Source organism: Ascaphus truei, chromosome 13 (assembly GCF_040206685.1).
Source record: "Ascaphus truei isolate aAscTru1 chromosome 13, aAscTru1.hap1, whole genome shotgun sequence".
NCBI classification, from domain to species: domain Eukaryota; kingdom Metazoa; phylum Chordata; class Amphibia; order Anura; family Ascaphidae; genus Ascaphus; species Ascaphus truei.
Window position 1 is genome coordinate 20437031 of NC_134495.1, and position 19482 is coordinate 20456512.

The 19482-nt window shown below is 47.3% G+C and overlaps 1 protein-coding gene across 1 annotated transcript in view; it reads right to left on the reverse strand.

The window, feature by feature from the left end:
• Window positions 1–19298, reverse strand: part of RBM19 (RNA binding motif protein 19) — a 42528-nt gene extending 23230 nt beyond the window's left edge. Inside the window, exons 1-16 of the mRNA XM_075568826.1 lie at window positions 19187–19298; window positions 17056–17238; window positions 16844–16975; window positions 15558–15590; window positions 15026–15230; window positions 12904–13127; window positions 12459–12533; window positions 11871–11949; window positions 10307–10378; window positions 9864–10064; window positions 7962–8092; window positions 7420–7538; window positions 6104–6200; window positions 5621–5731; window positions 3936–4136; window positions 2095–2209 (exon numbers count right to left, since the gene is read on the reverse strand). Coding sequence (XP_075424941.1) covers window positions 2095–2209; window positions 3936–4136; window positions 5621–5731; window positions 6104–6200; window positions 7420–7538; window positions 7962–8092; window positions 9864–10064; window positions 10307–10378; window positions 11871–11949; window positions 12459–12533; window positions 12904–13127; window positions 15026–15230; window positions 15558–15590; window positions 16844–16975; window positions 17056–17238; window positions 19187–19222 — 2014 coding nt within the window. The 5' untranslated portion in view covers window positions 19223–19298. The remainder of the gene's footprint in view (window positions 1–2094; window positions 2210–3935; window positions 4137–5620; window positions 5732–6103; window positions 6201–7419; window positions 7539–7961; window positions 8093–9863; window positions 10065–10306; window positions 10379–11870; window positions 11950–12458; window positions 12534–12903; window positions 13128–15025; window positions 15231–15557; window positions 15591–16843; window positions 16976–17055; window positions 17239–19186) is intronic.
• Window positions 19299–19482: the final 184 nt, after the last annotated feature.

A 19482-nucleotide genomic window follows, 5' to 3' on the forward strand; every position in this document is an offset into this window, starting at 1 on the left:
TGTATGCAGCAAATGAGGACAATGTTAAAGATGATTAAAATCAATCACAAAAAAGAGAGACCGCTGCTGGATCTTTGATTCTAACTGGTGGAAAAGTAATATGGTTTATATGCAATAGAGAAATTAGAGAGAAAAAGGAGGAAAGGAGTAATTTGTAATGTCAGCAATGTTGTTCTTCACCTTCATAAGGAATGCCTTATTTAAGTAATAATCCCCGAAGAACAGGGCATTACTGGCCAATAAGAGTTGAAGGCCCGAGGCGAAGCCGAGGGACTTTAACCCAGCCAGGTCATTATTGGCCAGTAATGCCCTGTTCTGAGGGGATTATTACTATTATAGGCTAAATATAGCCTTTTTTCATAAATAATAGACACTTTTGTATAGTTATATAGATTTTTTTAAATTAAAATAAAATGGTAAATACATGAAACCACCTCTATATACGTTTACACTGCAGATATCTATATCCACACACTGCAGCCCCCTCTGTGTACACACACACACACAGCAGCTCACCACACACAAACTGCTGCTACACACACACACACACCACCTCCTCTACACACACAAGCACACCACACACACACACACACACACACACTGGAGCTCTAGACACACAACATGGCACCTCCTCTACACTCACAACACAGCACCTCCTCTACACTCACAACACAGCACCTCCTCTACACTCACAACACAGTACCTCTACACACACAACACAGCACCTCTACACACACAACACAGCACCTCTACACACATGTTACACCCATAAACACTGCTGCTGACGCTGACACTGACACACACACACACACACACAAACTGCTGCTACACATACAACAGTACAACACACACACACACACACACACACACACACACACACACACACACACACACACACACACACTGCAGCCACAATCAAAAATGCTGCCACTTACTAAACTTTGCACTCTCCCCCCCCCCACCTCTACACACAACACAGCACCTCTACACACAATACAGCACCTCTACACACACCCCACTGCACCTCTATACACAACACAGCACCTCTACACACACAACACACACACAAACACTGCACCTCTATACACAACACAGCACCTCTACACACACACACACACACACTGGAGCTCTATACGCACACAGCACTTCTACACAGATATACAACACAACAGCACACACTTACACACAAACTGCAGCCACAAAGAAACTGCAGGCAGCCACTGACTCCTCCCCCTCCCGAGCGGACAGATTTTCTGAGCAGATTCAGTTGAATTGGGGGGGAAGAGGGGGAGGGGGGTGAAGGGGCTCCAGTGTGTGTGTGTCAGTAGCAGTGTTTATGGGTGTAGCAGCAGAGTTTGTGTGTGTGTAGAGCTGCTGTGTGTGTAGAGCTGCTGTGTAGTGAGTGTAGAGGAGGTGCTGTGTTGTGTGTCTAGAGCTCCAGTGTGTGTGTGTGTGTAGAGGCACTGTGTTGTGTGTGGTGTGCTGTTTTGTGTGTGTGTAGCAGAAGTTTGTGTGAGAGCTGGTGTGTGTGTGAGAGCTGGTGTGTGTGTGAGAGCTGGTGTGTGTGTGTGAGCTGGTGTGTGTGTGTGAGCTGGTGTGTGTGTACACACAGAGGGGGTGGCAGTGTGTGGATATAGATATCTGCAGTGTAAGAGTATATAGAGGTGGCTTCATGTATTTACCATTTTATTTGAATAAAAAAATCTATTTAACTACAAAAGTGTCTATTATTTATGAAATATGCCTACATTTAGCCTATAATAGTAATAATCCCCTCAGAACAGGGCATTACTGCCCTGCTTCGCCTCGGGCCTTCAACTCTTCCAGCCAGGGCATTATTGGCCAGTAATGCCCTGTTCTTCGGGGATTATTACTTAAATATAATTATAGGCAACTTTTTCTTATTTTCTTATTGCTATTGCCGTAACTAACAGATGTGATATATAATGTTATGCTTATTACAGGAGCCGGGTGTGATGTCATAGCCACGCCCATCTGTTGCTCACAGCACAGACCTGTACACACAAAAAGTGTGATTCACGCGCACGAACAATAGCACACGTGCGAGCGCGCCAACTATACAACAAGCCTTACCTGCTTCCTGCTCGTCTGGTAGTTGTTTATCTGCTGGTTCAGGTTTCTTCTGGGCAGGGGGAGTGCTGAAAACGTTCACGGGAGCCCACTCCAGGTAGAGAGGGACGTGCTGAAACTGATGGGGAGAGAGTGGGAGAAACGTACTGATGGGGAGAGAGTGGGAGAAACGTACTGATGGGGAAGAGAGTGGGAGAAACGTACTGATGGGGAAGAGAGTGGGAGAAACGTACTGATGGGGAAGAGAGTGGGAGAAACGTACTGATGGGGAAGAGAGTGGGAGAAACGTACTGATGGGGAGAGAGTGGGAGAACCGTACTGATGGGGAGAGAGTGGGAGAACCGTACTGATGGGGAGAGAGTGGGAGAACCGTACTGATGGGGAGAGAGTGGGAGAACCGTACTGATGGGGAGAGAGTGGGAGAAACGTACTGATGGGGAGAGATTGGGAGAACCGTACTGATGGGGAAAGAGTGGGAGAACCGTACTGATGGGGAGAGAGTGGGAGAAACGTACTGATGGGGAGAGAGTGGGAGAACCGTACTGATGGGGAGAGAGTGGGAGAAACGTACTGATGGGGAGAGAGTGGGAGAACCGTACTGATGGGGAGAGAGTGGGAGAACCGTACTGATGGGGAGAGAGTGGGAGAACCGTACTGATGGGGAGAGAGTGAGAGAACCGTACTGATGGGGAGAGAGTGGGAGAACCGTACTGATGGGGAGAGAGTGGGAGAAACGTACTGATGGGGAAGAGAGTGGGAGAAACGTACTGATGGGGAGAGAGTGGGAGAACCGTACTGATGGGGAGAGAGTGGGAGAACCGTACTGATGGGGAAAGAGTGGGAGAAACGTACTGATGGGGAGAGAGTGGGAGAACCGTACTGATGGGGAAAGAGTGGGAGAACCATACTGACGGGGAGAGAGTGGGAGAAACGTACTGATGGGGAGAGAGTGGGAGAAACGTACTGATGGGGAGAGAGTGGGAGAAACGTACTGATGGGGAGAGAGTGGGAGAACCGTACTGATGGGGAGAGAGTGGGAGAACCGTACTGATGGGGAGAGAGTGGGAGAACCGTACTGATGGGGAGAGAGTGGGAGAAATGTACTGATGGGGAGAGAGTGGGAGAAACGTACTGATGGGGAGAGAGTGGGAGAAACGTACTGATGGGGAGAGAGTGGGAGAACCGTACTGATGGGGAGAGAGTGAGAGAACCGTACTGATGGGGAGAGAGTGGGAGAACCGTACTGATGGGGAGAGAGTGGGAGAAACGTACTGATGGGGAGAGAGTGGGAGAAACGTACTGTAGGGAGGTGTGCAGGGTACGCAGCGAGGAGGTGGAACGAGGCAAAGGAGACAAACACTAATTTTAAAGATGTGAAAGGAGCAGTTCCTTCTGTTCGTTACTTTTGGGGGAGGTATGGGAAGTAGGGGGTCTTTGTGGCTGAACCGCGTTCATTTCCGCTTCGGTGACTTCTCTGGTTCCCGAGATCCTTACCGGAAAAGGGGCCGCTTGTATCATCCCCTCCAGGGGAAACAAAATGGCGTGTAAATCTCCTATGGTACTCGGGCCACCCGTCGCGGCTTACTATTGGCCCACGTGATGCAGCTATTTTTAACAACCAGGAAATAACCGGCGGCACCTCTCCCGGTACGGATCTTGGGAAGCAGGGGAGCTGAAATTAACACGGTTCAGCCACAGAGACCCCCTGCTTCCCACCTACGTATATTAAAAAGTGAATGGGCCATAAAGTGTCTTCAGGCTCTGGAAGTTGTCTTAACGCCATAGCACTGCTTAGCAAATATGGGCTGGGCTAGATCGAAGGCACACGTAACATGGTGGGTTACCTTGGTGTATGCCAGCTTGCTGAATGCCCGCTTGGCCTCGGTGGGTTCCAGGAACTCCACGATGGCGGTGACGCCACCCTCCGGCAGCAAAACCCGACCCAGGTCCCCGAAACGCCCGAACACCTCCTGCAGCTCCGCCGCCCGTGTGCCGGCCGGAAGGTTCTTCACCAGGATCACCGACTTGCTGCGCGGCCCTGTGGCCTGGACGAGGGAAGGTGGAGAGAGGGTCAACAGGCGTCATGAAATCCAATCTGTAACTTTCCTGCTACTACAGCATCCCCCCCCTTCCCTCCCCTGGCACTGGTGGGGTCATTCATTGGGGGAACCGGTACCCCACATTTATACAGGAAATCCTGGGTAATAACCGCTTTGCCTTCAGGAGAGGGGGGCAGCAGCACCCAGAAAAGTGAATTAAAACTAATTTTATCATATACAAGTAAATGCATGAATATAACAGCTACCAAGATTGTTATCTTCTACACATGTATATGTACATGAACATAAATATATATGTTTGAACATTATATATGTACACTTATATAGATATACGTATGTATCAGTAGCTTACAGTAAAACAAATGTTAACATGAAAACACAAGCTAATTTAATCCTATAGTAGTAGAAAAGGGTGTATTTCCTGCCCCTTACTGCCCCGGGCGTTGTACTCCCCCAGCAGGGGCATTACAGCACAGTACAGGACTGACTGCTCTGACAGTCGCCGGGAGGTCGTGTGCAGGCATTTCTGCACGTCGGGAGTGTGTGTGTGTGTGGGCTCTGCTGCACGTCAGGAGGCTGTGTGTGCACAGGCTCTGCTGCTTCCCAGGAAGCTTATGTGTGTGTGTGTGTGTGGGTTTTGCTGCTCGCTGTGAGTGTGTGTGCTTGCAGATCTACTGCTCGCCAGAAGTTAGTGTGTGCGGGCTCTGCTGCTTGCCGGGAGGCTGTGTGTGCGGGCTCTGCTGCTCGCCGGGAGGCTGTGTGTTCGGGCTCTGCTGCTCGCCGGGAGGCTGTGTGTGCGGGCTCTGCTGCTCACTGGGAAGATATGTGTGTGCACGTGCAATGCTGCTCGCTGGCAGGCTGCGTGTGTGCAGGCTCTGCTGCTCGCTGGGAGGACATGCGTGCGCGTGCAATGCTGCTTGCTGGGAGGACATGCGTGCGCGTGCAATGCTGCTCGCTGGGAGGCGGCGGGTGTGCTGGCTCTACTGCTTGCTGAGAGGCTGTGTGTGTGTGTGTGTGTGTGTGCGCGTGCAATGCTGGTCGCTGGGAAGATGTGTATGTGCAATGCTGTTCGCTGGGAGGCTGTGTGTGTACGAGCAATGCTGCTCGCTGGGAGGCTGTGTGTGTGTGTGCAATGCTGCTTGCTGGGAGGCTGTGTGTGTGTGAAATGCTGCTCGCTGGGAGGCTGTGTGTGCAATGCTGCTCGCTGGGAGGCTGTGTGTGTGTGTGTGTGTGTGCAATACTGCTTGCTGGGAGGCTGTGTGTGCAATGCTGCTTGCTGGGAGGCTGTGTGTGTGTGTGTGCAATGCTGCTTGCTGGGAGGCTGTGTGTGCAATGCTGCTTGCTGGGAGGCTGTGTGTGTGTGTGCAATGCTGCTTGCTGGGAGGCTGTGTACGTGTGTGTGTGTGTGTGTGTGTGCAATGCTGCTCGCTGGGAGGCTGTGTGTGTGTGGATTCAGTGATGTTCTTTACCTGACCAAAGGAATCCAGGCTGACCCCGTTCTGAAGGAGGAACTGGCGCACATCTTGTACCAGCTGGGTCTCCCCCAACGCTACTCTCACAGCAACGCTGCCCTTCCCTTCCTGAGGGAGGGAGGGAGAGAGGGAGGGAGGGAGAGAGAGAGGGAGGGAGAGAGAGAGGGAGGGAGAGAGAGAGGGAGGGAGGAAGAGGAAAATGTAGGCAGTTAAAAGTTATACACAAAATAATATATATATATATATATATATATATATATATATATATATACACACATACAAAACTATATAAATATACTGTATAAAGTTTTGTCCCAATCTATGGGATTATGAATCTCTGCTACTATTCGGACCCCTTTGAACGTGTGAAGCTCGTGTATGAGCCACATCTACAGTAGGAAGAGCTCTTATGTTCCCCGGTATCGCCGCCTGCATAGGAACAATCTATTCTCCCAGCAGGTGATGAGGACGGACACTCACGTGATCCAGCACTTGGCTCTTGCTGGTGCTGTACTTCTGAGCGATCGCATCTGCCACTGAGCTGGTCCCCATGAAGAGCGTATTCCAGTTGTGAGAGCTGATGACAGGGAGGCGATATTGAGCAATTTGCTGATGGAGGGTCCTGCTACACATTACTATGTACTGGGTATAACTTTACTTGTTCTACTCGAGACCTTGGACATAACCCAGTGGTTCCCAATTTGTTTGAACTGTTTTGCCTTTAGGACTCCCTTCTGTATTTGATGCACAAAGTAAGGCCGCGTCCAGACTGATCTCGCGCGATCTGCGCGATCAAACAGATTATGGGTAATGCGATTGTGTATAGTGTGCGCGCGCACCCTGAGTGCAGTTTGAGGAGACAAATTATTTTGTATTTGCCGCACGATGGCCGGGTCACTTGAGCGGTTCGCCCCAATGAGGGCGAACCAGCTCTGTGATGTCACGCCCATGCCCCCGACACACGCCCCTCCCTTCCTCCCCGTGCGTGCACAACAGCACATTTTTACAGGCCAGGAATCGTCCCAGCTACATCAGCACGTGACGTCACGGCGCTCGGCGCGCGCGAAATCTGTCTGGACGCGGCCTTTGAGCAACAGTTGGGTATTTTGCCTCCATAATCCCCGATAAAACCGTAAGAGCTTCACTTTGTGGAGTATATTAATTGGGTTATTGATGCAAAGACACTCTCCTATCTTCCTCTCTCTCTCTGTGCCTCTCTGTCCCCTTACGTATCATTGGCGCCCCTAAGGGGGTGCCCGCTCCGCAGGTTGGGAAAACCAGACTTAACCTCATCCTTCATTAAAATCCCCACCGTAACACTTCAGGCCATATTTATTAGGCAGTCTTCTATCACAAGACACTTTCAGTCAAGTCAAAGTGTCTTCCAGCGCCAGAAGAAGATGTCTAATGGCAGAAGACTACTTAGTAAATATGGTCGTTAATCTTCCCAGACCCCGAACCATCACCTAGTTCTTCTCTACCCACTTTCCTCATCTCTAATGCCTCAACCCTTTCTTATATTCATCCCTCCATAAGTACCCAGAACAAGCAGCCCTTAACCTATTCCTTGTTGGAAAGTCCACTAACCACAAACTTGTCCATTCTCTGCTGCAGAATCGCTGAATACTGCAGATAAGGGGCGACGCTCTTGCACCGCAGGGTAACCCGGTGGCACCCAAACTATTGCAGGTTTACAGAACAACCCTTACGGTATCTATACACTGAATGCACTCCATGCCCAACACGGCATGTCACCTCCTCCTGTATTCCCGGGTCTCCTGGTTTGGTCCTTGTACCTGGAGCTTTTGGCTTTGTCTTTTAATGCCTTCTGCTTCTTGAACGCAGAGGACTCCGCTCCCGGCTCCACCTCTTCCTCCTTCTTCACGGTGGAGGGTAGGACATGAAGCATCCTGCCCTGAGGGAGGAGAGAGGCCAGTGATCGATCACACACACACTCACTCACACACACTATACACTACAGCCTTGCCTTTCTGGAACTTATATTTGAAAGAACTCTATTTGCAATAGCTTAGCAAGCACAGGGTTAAAACCGAAGGTCAGCAGCTGCAAGAGCATTAAAAGACAGTTCTAAGGAAGGCATACGGATGCCAGAAAAAATGGAGACGCGTTAGAGCCCTTGTGGGACTTGTGTGTCTAAATCTGTGGATTCTAATGTATGGAGGATGTTTTGGGGTGGGGGGGTTATCCCTGGTGCCTGCAACATCAGTAAACATCTGAAACCCCAGCACACACTGTTGAGCCTACAACCCCACATGCAGTGTTTGCTCCCATGCCCTGCATGTTCAAGATGATACATTCACCCCCAAGCACTCGTTACCTGGAAGATCTGTCCGTCCACCTCTGCGTACGCCTTCACCGCGTGCTCCGTGATGAGGAAGGTGACGAACGCAAAGCCCTTTGGCTTCTTGGTGAGGCTGTCAATGGGGAAATGGATCTCGGAGATGGGACCTGAAGGGAAAAGGGGGGAAGAGACGAGACTTGAAATATCCGGAAACGTCTGAACGTAAAGGGACTAGAAGGGCAAAAATCAGGGAGGGGAGACTGATGTTCCTGTTGTCCACACCGTGCCTCTCCAATGCATGAGGAAACTGGGGACTTGGTACCCCGAAACGTTGTGCCCCCTTTGTCTCCTGTATACTCCAAATGTATATACCAAATGTATCCTATATAGACGTCAGTTTAACGGTCACAGTGAAACCAGTGATTGCACTAGGACACGGTGAGTGTGTGTATACACACACACACACGTGTATGTATATAGGCAGTGTTCGACAAACCTATACATTTGCACGCCCCGGGTGAGTGGATTTAACATCGTGGCGAGCTCCTATTGGCCCAAGCAGCACACGTGTGGTACTAGGTGGCGAGTAGATTTTTTTGTTCAGCGAGTAGATTTTTTGGTGATTTGTCGACCACTGTATATAGGCATAAATACACACATTTATACAGGCACATATGTTTAGCAGGCTTGGCATTATTTTATCAAAGGATGTAACCAAACGTCTCCTTTGTCTTACAGATTTAGTTTGCACTATGTATATTTATTTCCCCATGTATTGCTATCCCAATGGGAGAAGCGCAGGGTTTCACTTTCTGTTTTTCACATTTGTATGGCCAATCCCTTCGCCAGCAGCCTGCTCCTTACATGGAGAAGCGCGGTGAATATATATTTGTTTTACATTTTCTGTTGGGCCAAATTAAATCCTTAGCAGCACGCTCCTAGAGGGCACCATTATTAGGGTGCGAATAATGTATTTAGCCAAATCACCTGCAACTGCTTATAGAGCAGCTTGTGGGAGGCCAGTCCCTCCTTTTTCAAGGTATATAATCTCCCAGTAAGGTGCCTGTAAATTCACTTTTCACTATACTTGCATACAGGTAAGTAGCTTCACTGGTATATACCAGTTTTTAACAGCACTAAGTTACATAAGCTTATGTTTAGAATATTAACCCCTTCAGGGTATATTTCACAGAACATTTGTATGTATTTAGCATAGGGACCTGCAACTGAGATTTACCTTGACGTTGGTTAGCAGGCCTGTCATTATTTTTTCAAAGGATGTAACCAAAAGTCTCCTTTGTCTTACAGACTTGGTTTGCACTGTGTATATTTATTTCCCCATTTATTGCTATCCCAATGGGAGAAGCGCAGGGATTCACTTTCTGTTTTTTCACATATGTGTATATATATGAAAACTCTCCAAATAAAAAGCACTGCATAGTAAATATGGCCCCAGGTCTGTAGACAAGTCAGTTCACCGCAGAGCACCCATATAGCACCCATACGAAACAAAAAAGCGCAAGCTTACAGTTTCAGCCATTTTTCAGTATACAAGCGTGTGGGTTTGTATATATTTGCTCACATACATCCTCTGCGACTTGAAGGGACAGCAGTTCCCCGAAACGCGTTGTGACAGGAGTGGGGTGAAATAGCCTCACACGCCTCTTATTTCACTTGCGTGAATAAATCTACCCGTTTTGCAGACAGCGTGTGCGTCGACATCTGTCTTTTTCTGAGTGCTTGTTCCTAAACCATGTTTTTGTGTTGCTTATAGTGCGATATCCAGGAACGGCAGCACCACTATATTCGGAGGCAACTTTTGATACTATGTGGTGAGTGCAGAATAGCCCCTATTATTATTATTACATATGTATGTATATCCATGAGTGTGTATACAGATGTATAAAGACACACACACACACACACACACACACTCACCATATTTGGAGAAGAGTTTTTCCAGGTCGTCCTCGCTGCAGCTATATGGCAGGTTCCTGACAAAGAGTCTCCCGGACTCGGACACGTCCTCCTGCAGCTCTCCCTCCCTCTCCCGCTGCTCCCAGGGTCTATCTTGGGCCTTTGCAGGGATCCGGGGCTCCTGGGGTCGCTCGTCCCGGAACACCTCAATGTACCGCCCGCCTGAATGGGGTCCAAGGGTTAGAACAAGCCCAGGCTGCCGACTTCCATGTGCTCGCCAACACAGCCTGCAACCAGCCACACAGCACCTGCCACTCTCCCTACCCATCCCACCCCGGCTGTGCGATGCCACCGGGGTCCAGCGATCACTTCCTCCCTGTCCTCTGGTTTACAGCCAGCCCAAACAGCTCACACTGTCATCTCATGGCTCTATCTGCCATGGTCTGACAAGCCAACCTCCTCACCCATGTAATCCTTGTTCCTTGTCAGAGCTTTCTGCACCGCCTCTTCACTGCTCAAATCCACAAAGATATAACCTGGGAGAGATAGAGACACAGAGGGCGAGATGGAGAGATAAAAGGATTAGCGGAGTAGTGGTAAAGAGAGATGGTTTTTAATACACACACAAGCTTATCATTTCAGACATTTAAACTCTCAGTGAATTTGGACAAATCCCTTTATTTCTCTAGGGCGCCTGTAACTGATTAATAACACTGGATTTCTACCCTCGTGGCGCAGCAGTGTGCAAAGTGGGGGGCGCAGGTTGCAGAGGTCCAGCTCTCTTCCCAGAGGCATTTAAATTAAATGACCGGGGGGGATCGCATGTTGGCTCTGCAACTTACTTACCGGGGTTCAGACGCGTTGCTGTGACGCGTCGCCATGGTGTCAAATGACACCGTGGTGTCATGCTGGGTGACGCCACATGACTGTCTCCATGGCTATGAGGTCTCATGACCCGCGGCGTCATTTGAAGCCGCCAAACCAGGTAGGGGGGGTGCGAGAGCGAGCGCAGCTCTAAATGTTTGCGCTCCCCTGCTCTAGGGGTTGCTGCTCAGACCAGTGAAACAGAAATGTACACCGCCACAGAGCTGGCTCTGATTAGTGTAACTGTAATGCGAAGGATTACAAGCCTGGGGAAGGGGGGGGAATGGGGGGAGGGGGTACTGGTTCAGTTATAGGGTTTGGCAAAGTTATGGGACTTAACACCACAGAAACTACAGTACTTGATGTCTGGTTACATGGTTGATGAGGGAAAAAAAAACACATGTCTATCGAGTTCAACCTATGCTAACTTTAGACAGATACTTTATCCTATATATTTTTACTTATAGTATATTGATCCCGAGGAAGGCAAACAAAAAACCCCAGTGACACATTATCCAATGATGTCTCATAAGGGGCAAAATAAATTCCTTCCTGGCTCCAAATAACGGCAAATCGTGTTTCTCCCTGAAAACCTTGACTTTATAAAAAGATGTCTATTGTATCTGCCATCACAGTCTCCATGGGTAATGAATTTCACATTGTAACTGCCCTTGCTGCAAAGAACCCTTTCCTTTGTTGCTGGTGAAATCTCCTTTCCTCCAACCTTAAGGGATGACCCTGAGTCATTTGTACTGTCGTTGGGATGAATAGTTCTTTTGAATGCTCCTTGTACTGTCCCCGAATATATTTGTACATAGTTATCATATCCCCTCTTAGACGCCTCTTCTAATGTAAATAAAACTAATTTAGCCTCTCCTCATTTGACAGATTTTCCATCCCCTTTATTCACTTTTCTAGTTCCATAATGTCTTTTCGATGGAGTGGTGCCCAAAACTATACTTCATATTCAAGGTGTGGTCTGGCTATTTCTTTATGCAGTAGCATAATTATACTGCCTTCCCTTCCATTTATACCCAATTTAATGCAAGATAAGATCTTATTTGGTTGCCGTTTCCTTAACTATGAGATGTTTTCATGGATGTGCGAAGTGTTGGAGTGTGAGTCTCAGTGTCACTCTCAAAGCAGGTCTAGCTGGGCACTTACCAGTCTTGTTCCCGTGAGTGTTCCTCACTATTCGGATGGCGACTGGTTTTATTGGCACGAGGAACTCACGGACGTTTTGCTAGGAAGGGAACACATCATAGGTTTGGGTCACTTTGTGACTGTGTGAAAAGTACAGGCTTAATGGTCCTTTGTGTCACTCACACACTCTGCCGAGTTTCAAGGGACAGAGTCTTAGGGGCTTATTCTAGATCAGCCATAGCGCCAATCTGGCTATTTTCGGAAACTTCCGCTGAAAAGGGTCCAATCGGCCACTTTGGCTGAAATAGAATAAGCCCCTTAGACCTTTTCCTGTGTCAATGTACAGTGAGGAACAGATGGGAGAGGCTGTACATTCATTTAGTCACTATGTTACTCTATAAAAGGGACAGACTAGATGGCTCTCTCGTGTGTGTCACTGCATCACCCTGCAGTAGGACAAATATACGGGCAATAAATCTGTTCTGCCTGTTTCATCTTGCAAGGGGAGGGACAGATTAAAAGGGCCATAGCTTCCTTCTGTCCCCCCGTGGTGGGCTGGCTTGACTGCCTTCTGTGCCCCTATGTCAGTCTGTGGCAAAGGGGACTCACTTCTGTAACGTTGAAGGGTGCTCCTCGGAGTTTGACAGTGTAGGGAGTGGTGGGTGAATTCGGAACAGCAGGTTTCTGGGGGAAAAAACAAAACAAGAATATGGTCTCTGTATATATGGGATTGTGAATGAACTGACCATGCACGCAACGCTCGAATACAATACAAAAAACACAAGCGCCAGGCCGAAAATAAACATAATAATCGGAAAAACAAATAACATTCCTTACACAGCGCTGTACATAGTATTTTGCAAGCAAATGAGTCCCTCCCCAGAAGAGCTTACAGTATCATTGTGGTGCTCAGGGGACAGGGACGTGCATTAAGATAAAGGAATTTCTGCCCTGGAGAGAGGGCTCGAGAAGTAAACTCGTGCAGCCAGCTCCTTGGCAAGAACTTATTGCAGCCATGCTGTTAAAACACTATTACGTTTGGATTCTGACTCACCTCTTTCTTTGCTACTTTGCTCTTCTCAGATGAGCCCTGACTTTTGTCCTTTCCTGCGGGTTTTGACTGTGTAGCCACCTTTTCTCCCTCTGGCGTCTCCGTCTCCTCTTCCTCCTCCTCCTCTTCTCCAGATGTGGGATAGGGATCCTTCACCACTTTGGATTTAAGGTATTCCATGTCGGAAATCTCCAACCGCAGGGCGAGCTTTCCGGCAGCGTCCTCTCCTTGCACCCAACGAGAGACAACATGCATTACGATGAACAAACATACAGTATTACAATTCACATATAGTGTCGACTCTGTACTTAACATTATGGGGGAAAACGAGGGGATAAAATGCACCCATCCACATATCCACCTACCTTTCCTTCCATATGTCCATCCATATATCCACCTACCTATCCTTCCATATGGCCATCCATATATCTACCTACCAATCCTTCCATATGGCCATCCATATATCTACCTACCTATCCTTCCATATATCTACCTACCTATCCTTCCATATGGCCATCCATATATCCACCTACCTATCCTTCCATATATCCACCTACCTATCCTTCCATATATCCACCTACCTATCCTTCCATATATCCACCTACCTATCCTTCCATATATCTATCTACCTATCCTTCCATATGTCCATACATATATCTATCTACCCATCCGCTATTCATCCACCCAAGTGAGGAGATAGTGGACTGTACTTCTGAAAGGCTTTCCTGAAGGACTGTTTTAGGTTAGCTTTTGAAGGGAGGGAGAGTTGATAGCTGCCAAATAAAGATTGGTAGGGAGCTCCAGAACTGGGTTAAAGCAAGGGGAGAATCTCTTCAGATGGCAGGTGGGATAAGCCACATTTCTCCATTTGACAAAACAGGTAACTCATGTCAAACACATACCACAGAGAACTAGTATGCCAGTTGCTAATATAACTGTTTAATTTGAGCCACTACCACATAGCATACGTTATAAAATGCACAAACATCGATATATGAAGATATACTGATATATATTAGAAAAGAAAAAAGAGAAAGAGCGCATGCCCCATAGCATAATACAGTACATTTATTGGGAAAGGGGAGGGGGAGGGGGAGGGGGGGTAGAAAATCCACTCACAAGGATAGGTTAAAATTAAGCAGTGTGTGAAATATATCACCGCCAACTCTGGTCACTCAGCCTCCAGACCCTGCAGTCCAACTCTCACTTGAAGCTGCTGGTAGATGTTCTCTGGTGCATGAGTAGAAAGGCTCCTTAAAATCAATGATGCAGTCTTTGAGTTTCAGGAAAATCTCCAATCTCTGCTGGCCGCAATGTATATCAGCGCTCTATACGGCCTGTCATGCGCTTGCGTGATGACGCAGTTCCGTTCCCCAACGCGTTTCGTCACATGCTGTGACTTTCTCAAAGCAACCCATGACAGGCCGTATAGAGCGCTGATACACATTGCGGCCAGCAGAGATTGGAGATTTTCCTAAAACTCAAAGACTGCATCATTGATTTTAAGGAGCCTTTCTACTCACGCACCAGAGAACATCTACCAGCAGCTTCAAGTGAGATTTGGACTGCAGAGTCTGGAGGCTGAGTGACCAGAGTTGGCAGTGATATATTTCACACACTGCTTGATTTTAACCTACCCTTGTGAGTGGATTTTCTACCCCCCACGCCCCTTTCTCAATAAATGTACTGTATTAAGCTATGGGGCGTGCGCTCTCTCTCTTTTTTCTTTTCTAATAGGTATCATCTGGATGTGGTTCATCCTATTTGAGAGCTGCCAGAGATCCCCTCATACCAGGACTATTTTTTCCTATTTAAGGATTTTCACTCAAGGACTGGTTTTTATATCAATTTTTCTTTTTGCTTGTATTTTATGTTATCACATGTTTTTGGAGTGTTGTCTTAAATTGTTTTTCACGAAATAGGAGCACATAATATATGTTATATATATTTATTTTAAATTGTAGTATACACATTTATAATTTTTAGTGATTTTGCCTATTTAGAAATATTCATTTAAATTATCATTAATAATATCTTTACACTATTTCAACACTTCTTATTTGGCGCTACTTCACTCCCTTTTCTTTTTCATTCATATACTGATATATATATATATATAGAATACCTGTGGCATTGGGGCTGTCGTCTTCACCCCCCTCCTCCTCACTCACACCACTCTCGGAGTCGGAGTCAAAGTTCAGGTAATCGTCCCTCGAGCGGCTCTTTTCTTTCCTGATCCCGACTTCCTGGGTGTCATTGCTCCAGGTGGCTGTTGTAGTTCTGTTCTGGTGCACGGAGAGGAACTCCTTGAAGTCATTGTCCCCTTCCAGCTGCAAGAACCAAAAAAGGGGACATCACCGATGAGCATTACCGAGAGAATCAAAGAAAAGCTACAGTGCGCATTTGCTTATCAATACAAATATACTGCAGCTGCTTTGTTCTATGGATCATCCCACTATCAAACACAAATTTACTGCTGTGACCAGAGAACCTAACCGAGTCCCTGTAATGTTTCCAATGTCATTCGCATTCTATAGCTTTATGCCTTCCATTCCGGACACTTTGTAACAGACTCGGATATAAATCAGGGTGAAAGTAGCAATCCCTTTGCTTCCCATGTACACTATGTAACCATGACATAGGGTTGTGGCACTTACTTCTTCCAAGGCTGTGGCTTTCTGTTTTTTAGGCTGGGGAGAGACAAAGGATAAGGAAACACGGATTAGCCAAGCAGTTAGAAGGCATAGCATGGAGCCGGTCATTTATTTGGATAAACGTATTTAATAATTGAATTCATTAATTATAGGGAAATGTTCTTATAATAGAGAGTCATTCCAAAATAAGGGGGAACCAATGGGCAGGTGTTCATTTTATTGGGATAGTCTTTTAAATGAGTAGTTGCTATACAGAAGTATTTTCTTAAAGTGGAAATCCATCTTTAGACCAAAGTGTACTAATGGCAGTGACATGTTTAAGGGGTCAGTCCCTCCTAGGAGCAAAGTGTACTAGTGGCAGTGACAGGGTTAAGGGGTCAGTCCCTCCTAAGAACAAAGTGTACTAATGGCAATGACATGTTAAAGGGCTCCATCCCTTCTAGGAACAAAGTGTACTAATGGCAGTGACATGTTTAAGGGGTCAGTCCCACCTAGGAGCAAAGTGTACTAGTGGCAGTGACATGTTAAAGGGGTCAGTCCCTCCTAGGAGCAAAGTGTACTAATGGCAGTGACATGTTAAAGGGCTCCATCCCTCCAAGGAACAAAGTGTACTAATGGCAGTGACATGTTTAAGGGGTCAGTCCCACCTAGGAGCAATGTGCACTAATGGCAGTGACATGGTTAAGGTGTCTGTCCGTCCCTTCTATGACCAAAGTGTACTAATGGCAGTGATATGTTTAAGGGGTCAGCCCCACCTAGGAACAAAGTGTGCTCATGGCAGGGTCATGTTTAAGGGGCCACATCTGGGAGATTGGTGCCTTTTAAACCAAATCTGACATCTATAAGTGTTTTTAAAGTTAGTTTGTAAACATGGTGAGACTTGGGAGCAGTGTGATTCCCTTTGGCTGCTCCCTTTTGTCTGATGTCATGGTTTGTTCAATAGAGTTTGCACAGGCAAAGCCCCCCTCCCCCTTATCTTTAATTCTCTGATAAGGATAGGGTAGGCTAAGGTAAAAGAAAACACTTGATTGGCAAAAACTCCCCCATTTTGAGGCCCTTAAAAAATGCCATTTTAAATAAATTCCCAGACAAAAATGATGGCAATTTTTTGCTTTTAGCCAGGTTAGATTAGTTTAGGGAAGCCAATTGAGTTGTTAAACTGTTTAGAAAATGTTGTTTTCAAGACGGCGATTTAGGATTGCACTGTTAAGAGTGGTGTTGATATTGGGAAATCTTCCTAAAAAAGTGTAGGTTATTATAGGGTTCACTGATGTGTGGAGTTAACTCACTGTCTTGGGGTCAGCAGGTGTCTGCTTTGTCCCCTGCTTCTTCCCAGAATCCTGAGCCTTGGCCTCTCTCTGCGAGTGTTTACTCCAAGCTTTGGACTTCCCAGGATCACCAAATGATTTACATAACTCCACCTTCGGAAGACAAGACAGGGTGAGTTCAGGGTACAGTTGGCATCCACGTTACAGCACAAGATCACAACAGCCCCACTCACCGAGACCCGGGACGTGTCGATGAAGCTCTTGTTGAAGTGGCTGAGAGCTTCTCTGGCTTCATCTTCCGACCCAAAGCCGATGAAACCAAACTTCCGAAACTTGCCTTCCTTGGTGTATTTGAGACTGCAGTCCGTCAACGTGCCGAAGGCAGCAAAGAGGTCCCGGAAGCGGTCTTCCTTTATCTGGAGCACACAGGTAAATAAGGTAATTTACACAGGTAAATAAAGGACTTGTTCAGCCTTACCGAACCAGCACACAGGTAAATAAGGGACTTGTTCAATCTTACTTAACCAGCAGCCGGATGAAGGACTTGATGAGCCTGAAGCAGCACCAGAATAAAAGACTTGTTCATCTTAGGCCACGTTCCATAGTCAGCACGACTTCGCGCGCCGCAAACAAAAGGCAGGGAGTCAATCAATGGGGACGGCCATAGAGCGCAGTCATGCACGAGAACGATGGTGCAGCCAATTTTTCGCAAGACATTTTTGGGGTTTTGTTGAGCGCGACGGACGTGTCAAGTGCGTGGTTCAGCCAATGAGAGTGAACAGCTCACGTGACGTCACGGGCACGCCTCTGACATGCCTCCCAATCGCATCTCCTCCACAGGCAACGGATCGCCTCTGCAGCAGGCGCTTGACTCCATGCGCTAAAACTATATTCGAGGGCTTACCGTAATATTCCAGTCTATAATTTACCATACCCAAAATGATAGAATGGGTAAACAAAGGCAGTGCTGCCTGCAAATGATGGAGGAGGCTATTGGTAGCAAAAAAATCCTTTTAATGAATGAAGGGATCAAACATCACCCCTGGATCACCCAGAAAACGCTCACCTACGCGTTTCGGGCCGTACGCCCTTTATCATTGGATAATGCATTCCGGCGTTGAAAAACGGCCCTTAGGGTTGCATTGTAAAGCGAAACGTTGGATAACGAGGACTACCTGTACCGGCTAAATGAGAGAGGGGGGATGTATTCGAGCCGGCTGCTGGGTAAAGAGACACTTCCAACACAGAAACATATACACCCTCATTGCAGAAGGAGTGTACCTGTTCCGGTTGAGGAGAGGCAATTCAGCGGGCACCACGAGGCAGGGAAAAAAAGTTGCGGAAGCTGGACTGTGCTGTATAACATTTCCTTTATTAAAGCATAGTTAAAAAGAGGGTGAAACGCGTTACAGGTGCAGGGGTATGCTTTTCCCCCCCTCTTTTTAACTATGCTTTAATAAAGGAAATGTTATACAGCACAGTCCAGCTTCCGCAACTTTTTTTCCCTGCCTCGTGGTGCCCGCTGAATTGCCTCTCCTCAACCGGAACAGGTACACTCCTTTTGCTTACTACATCAGCCATGGAGCACACAGAACCGGCGTCTATACCACATGTGAGTACAAGTGCTGCTTAAAGAGAGCTACCCCAGGCATATAGGTTTATCTAGTTCAGGGAGACTGCAGAGGTCAAGGGGGGGGGGGGGTTCAAAGACTCCCCACTTACAACTCCGCACATCTCTGCCATACCTTGTGCCATCTAGGGGGTTTATGCATATAGCCTCAAGCATGCATCATCACACCAAGTGATCCGGTTTAAATGTAGTCAGAAATATTCATTCTCCAATTATTGTGGGTTTATACAAAGCTCTGTAGCACTGGTTGATTGGGGCCATCCACCCCATATACTTTTTTACACCCTCATTGCAGATAACCCCAAATGTGGACCACCTCGCCTGCTCATTGTACATGTAGCTGCTGTAAAGCATTAGACTTTATTTCATCCCTGATTTTTCTCCACTTCCACAATCTGCTTGAGTCTACCCAAGAGGATTGTATTTCCTTTACTATATTATATCACTCTACTAGCCTCAATTACATACACATTACATGCTGCGGATTTAAAGCGTTCGGGATTGACGTGTGTGTGTGTGTGTGTGTGTGTGTGTGTGTGTGTGTGTGTGTGTGTGTGTGTGTGTGTGTGTTTTTGTTGAGAAACCCAGGAAAGCTTATTTTCTTAGGGATGTACAATAAACTCCATATTGTAAACCTATTAGGATTGGAGCTGAATACAGACTGGAGGAGAAAGACATTCCCTCCCTATAACATTGCGTTATTTAACCACACACTACACACACTAACTGCGTACCCCGCTCGGGAGATTCTTTACGATCAGTCGCGACATGTTGCTCAGTCGCTTCTATATTCCGTCTCCCAGTGGCAATTCACGCTTTCCTCACGGGCGCCGCCATCTTGTTTGAGTCACGTGACCAGAGGGGCGGGCTGGCGGTTTCTGAGTGCGCAGGCGCAGGCACTCATCCTCAGTGTGGGGGTAGCACAGGCTCGCACAGAGTGAGGGGCAGGCAGAGCTGCAGTGAGTGTGAGTGTGTCCTGAAGTGAGTGACTCGTTGAAAGGATGTTTCACTCAGGTGTCCCACTCAATAT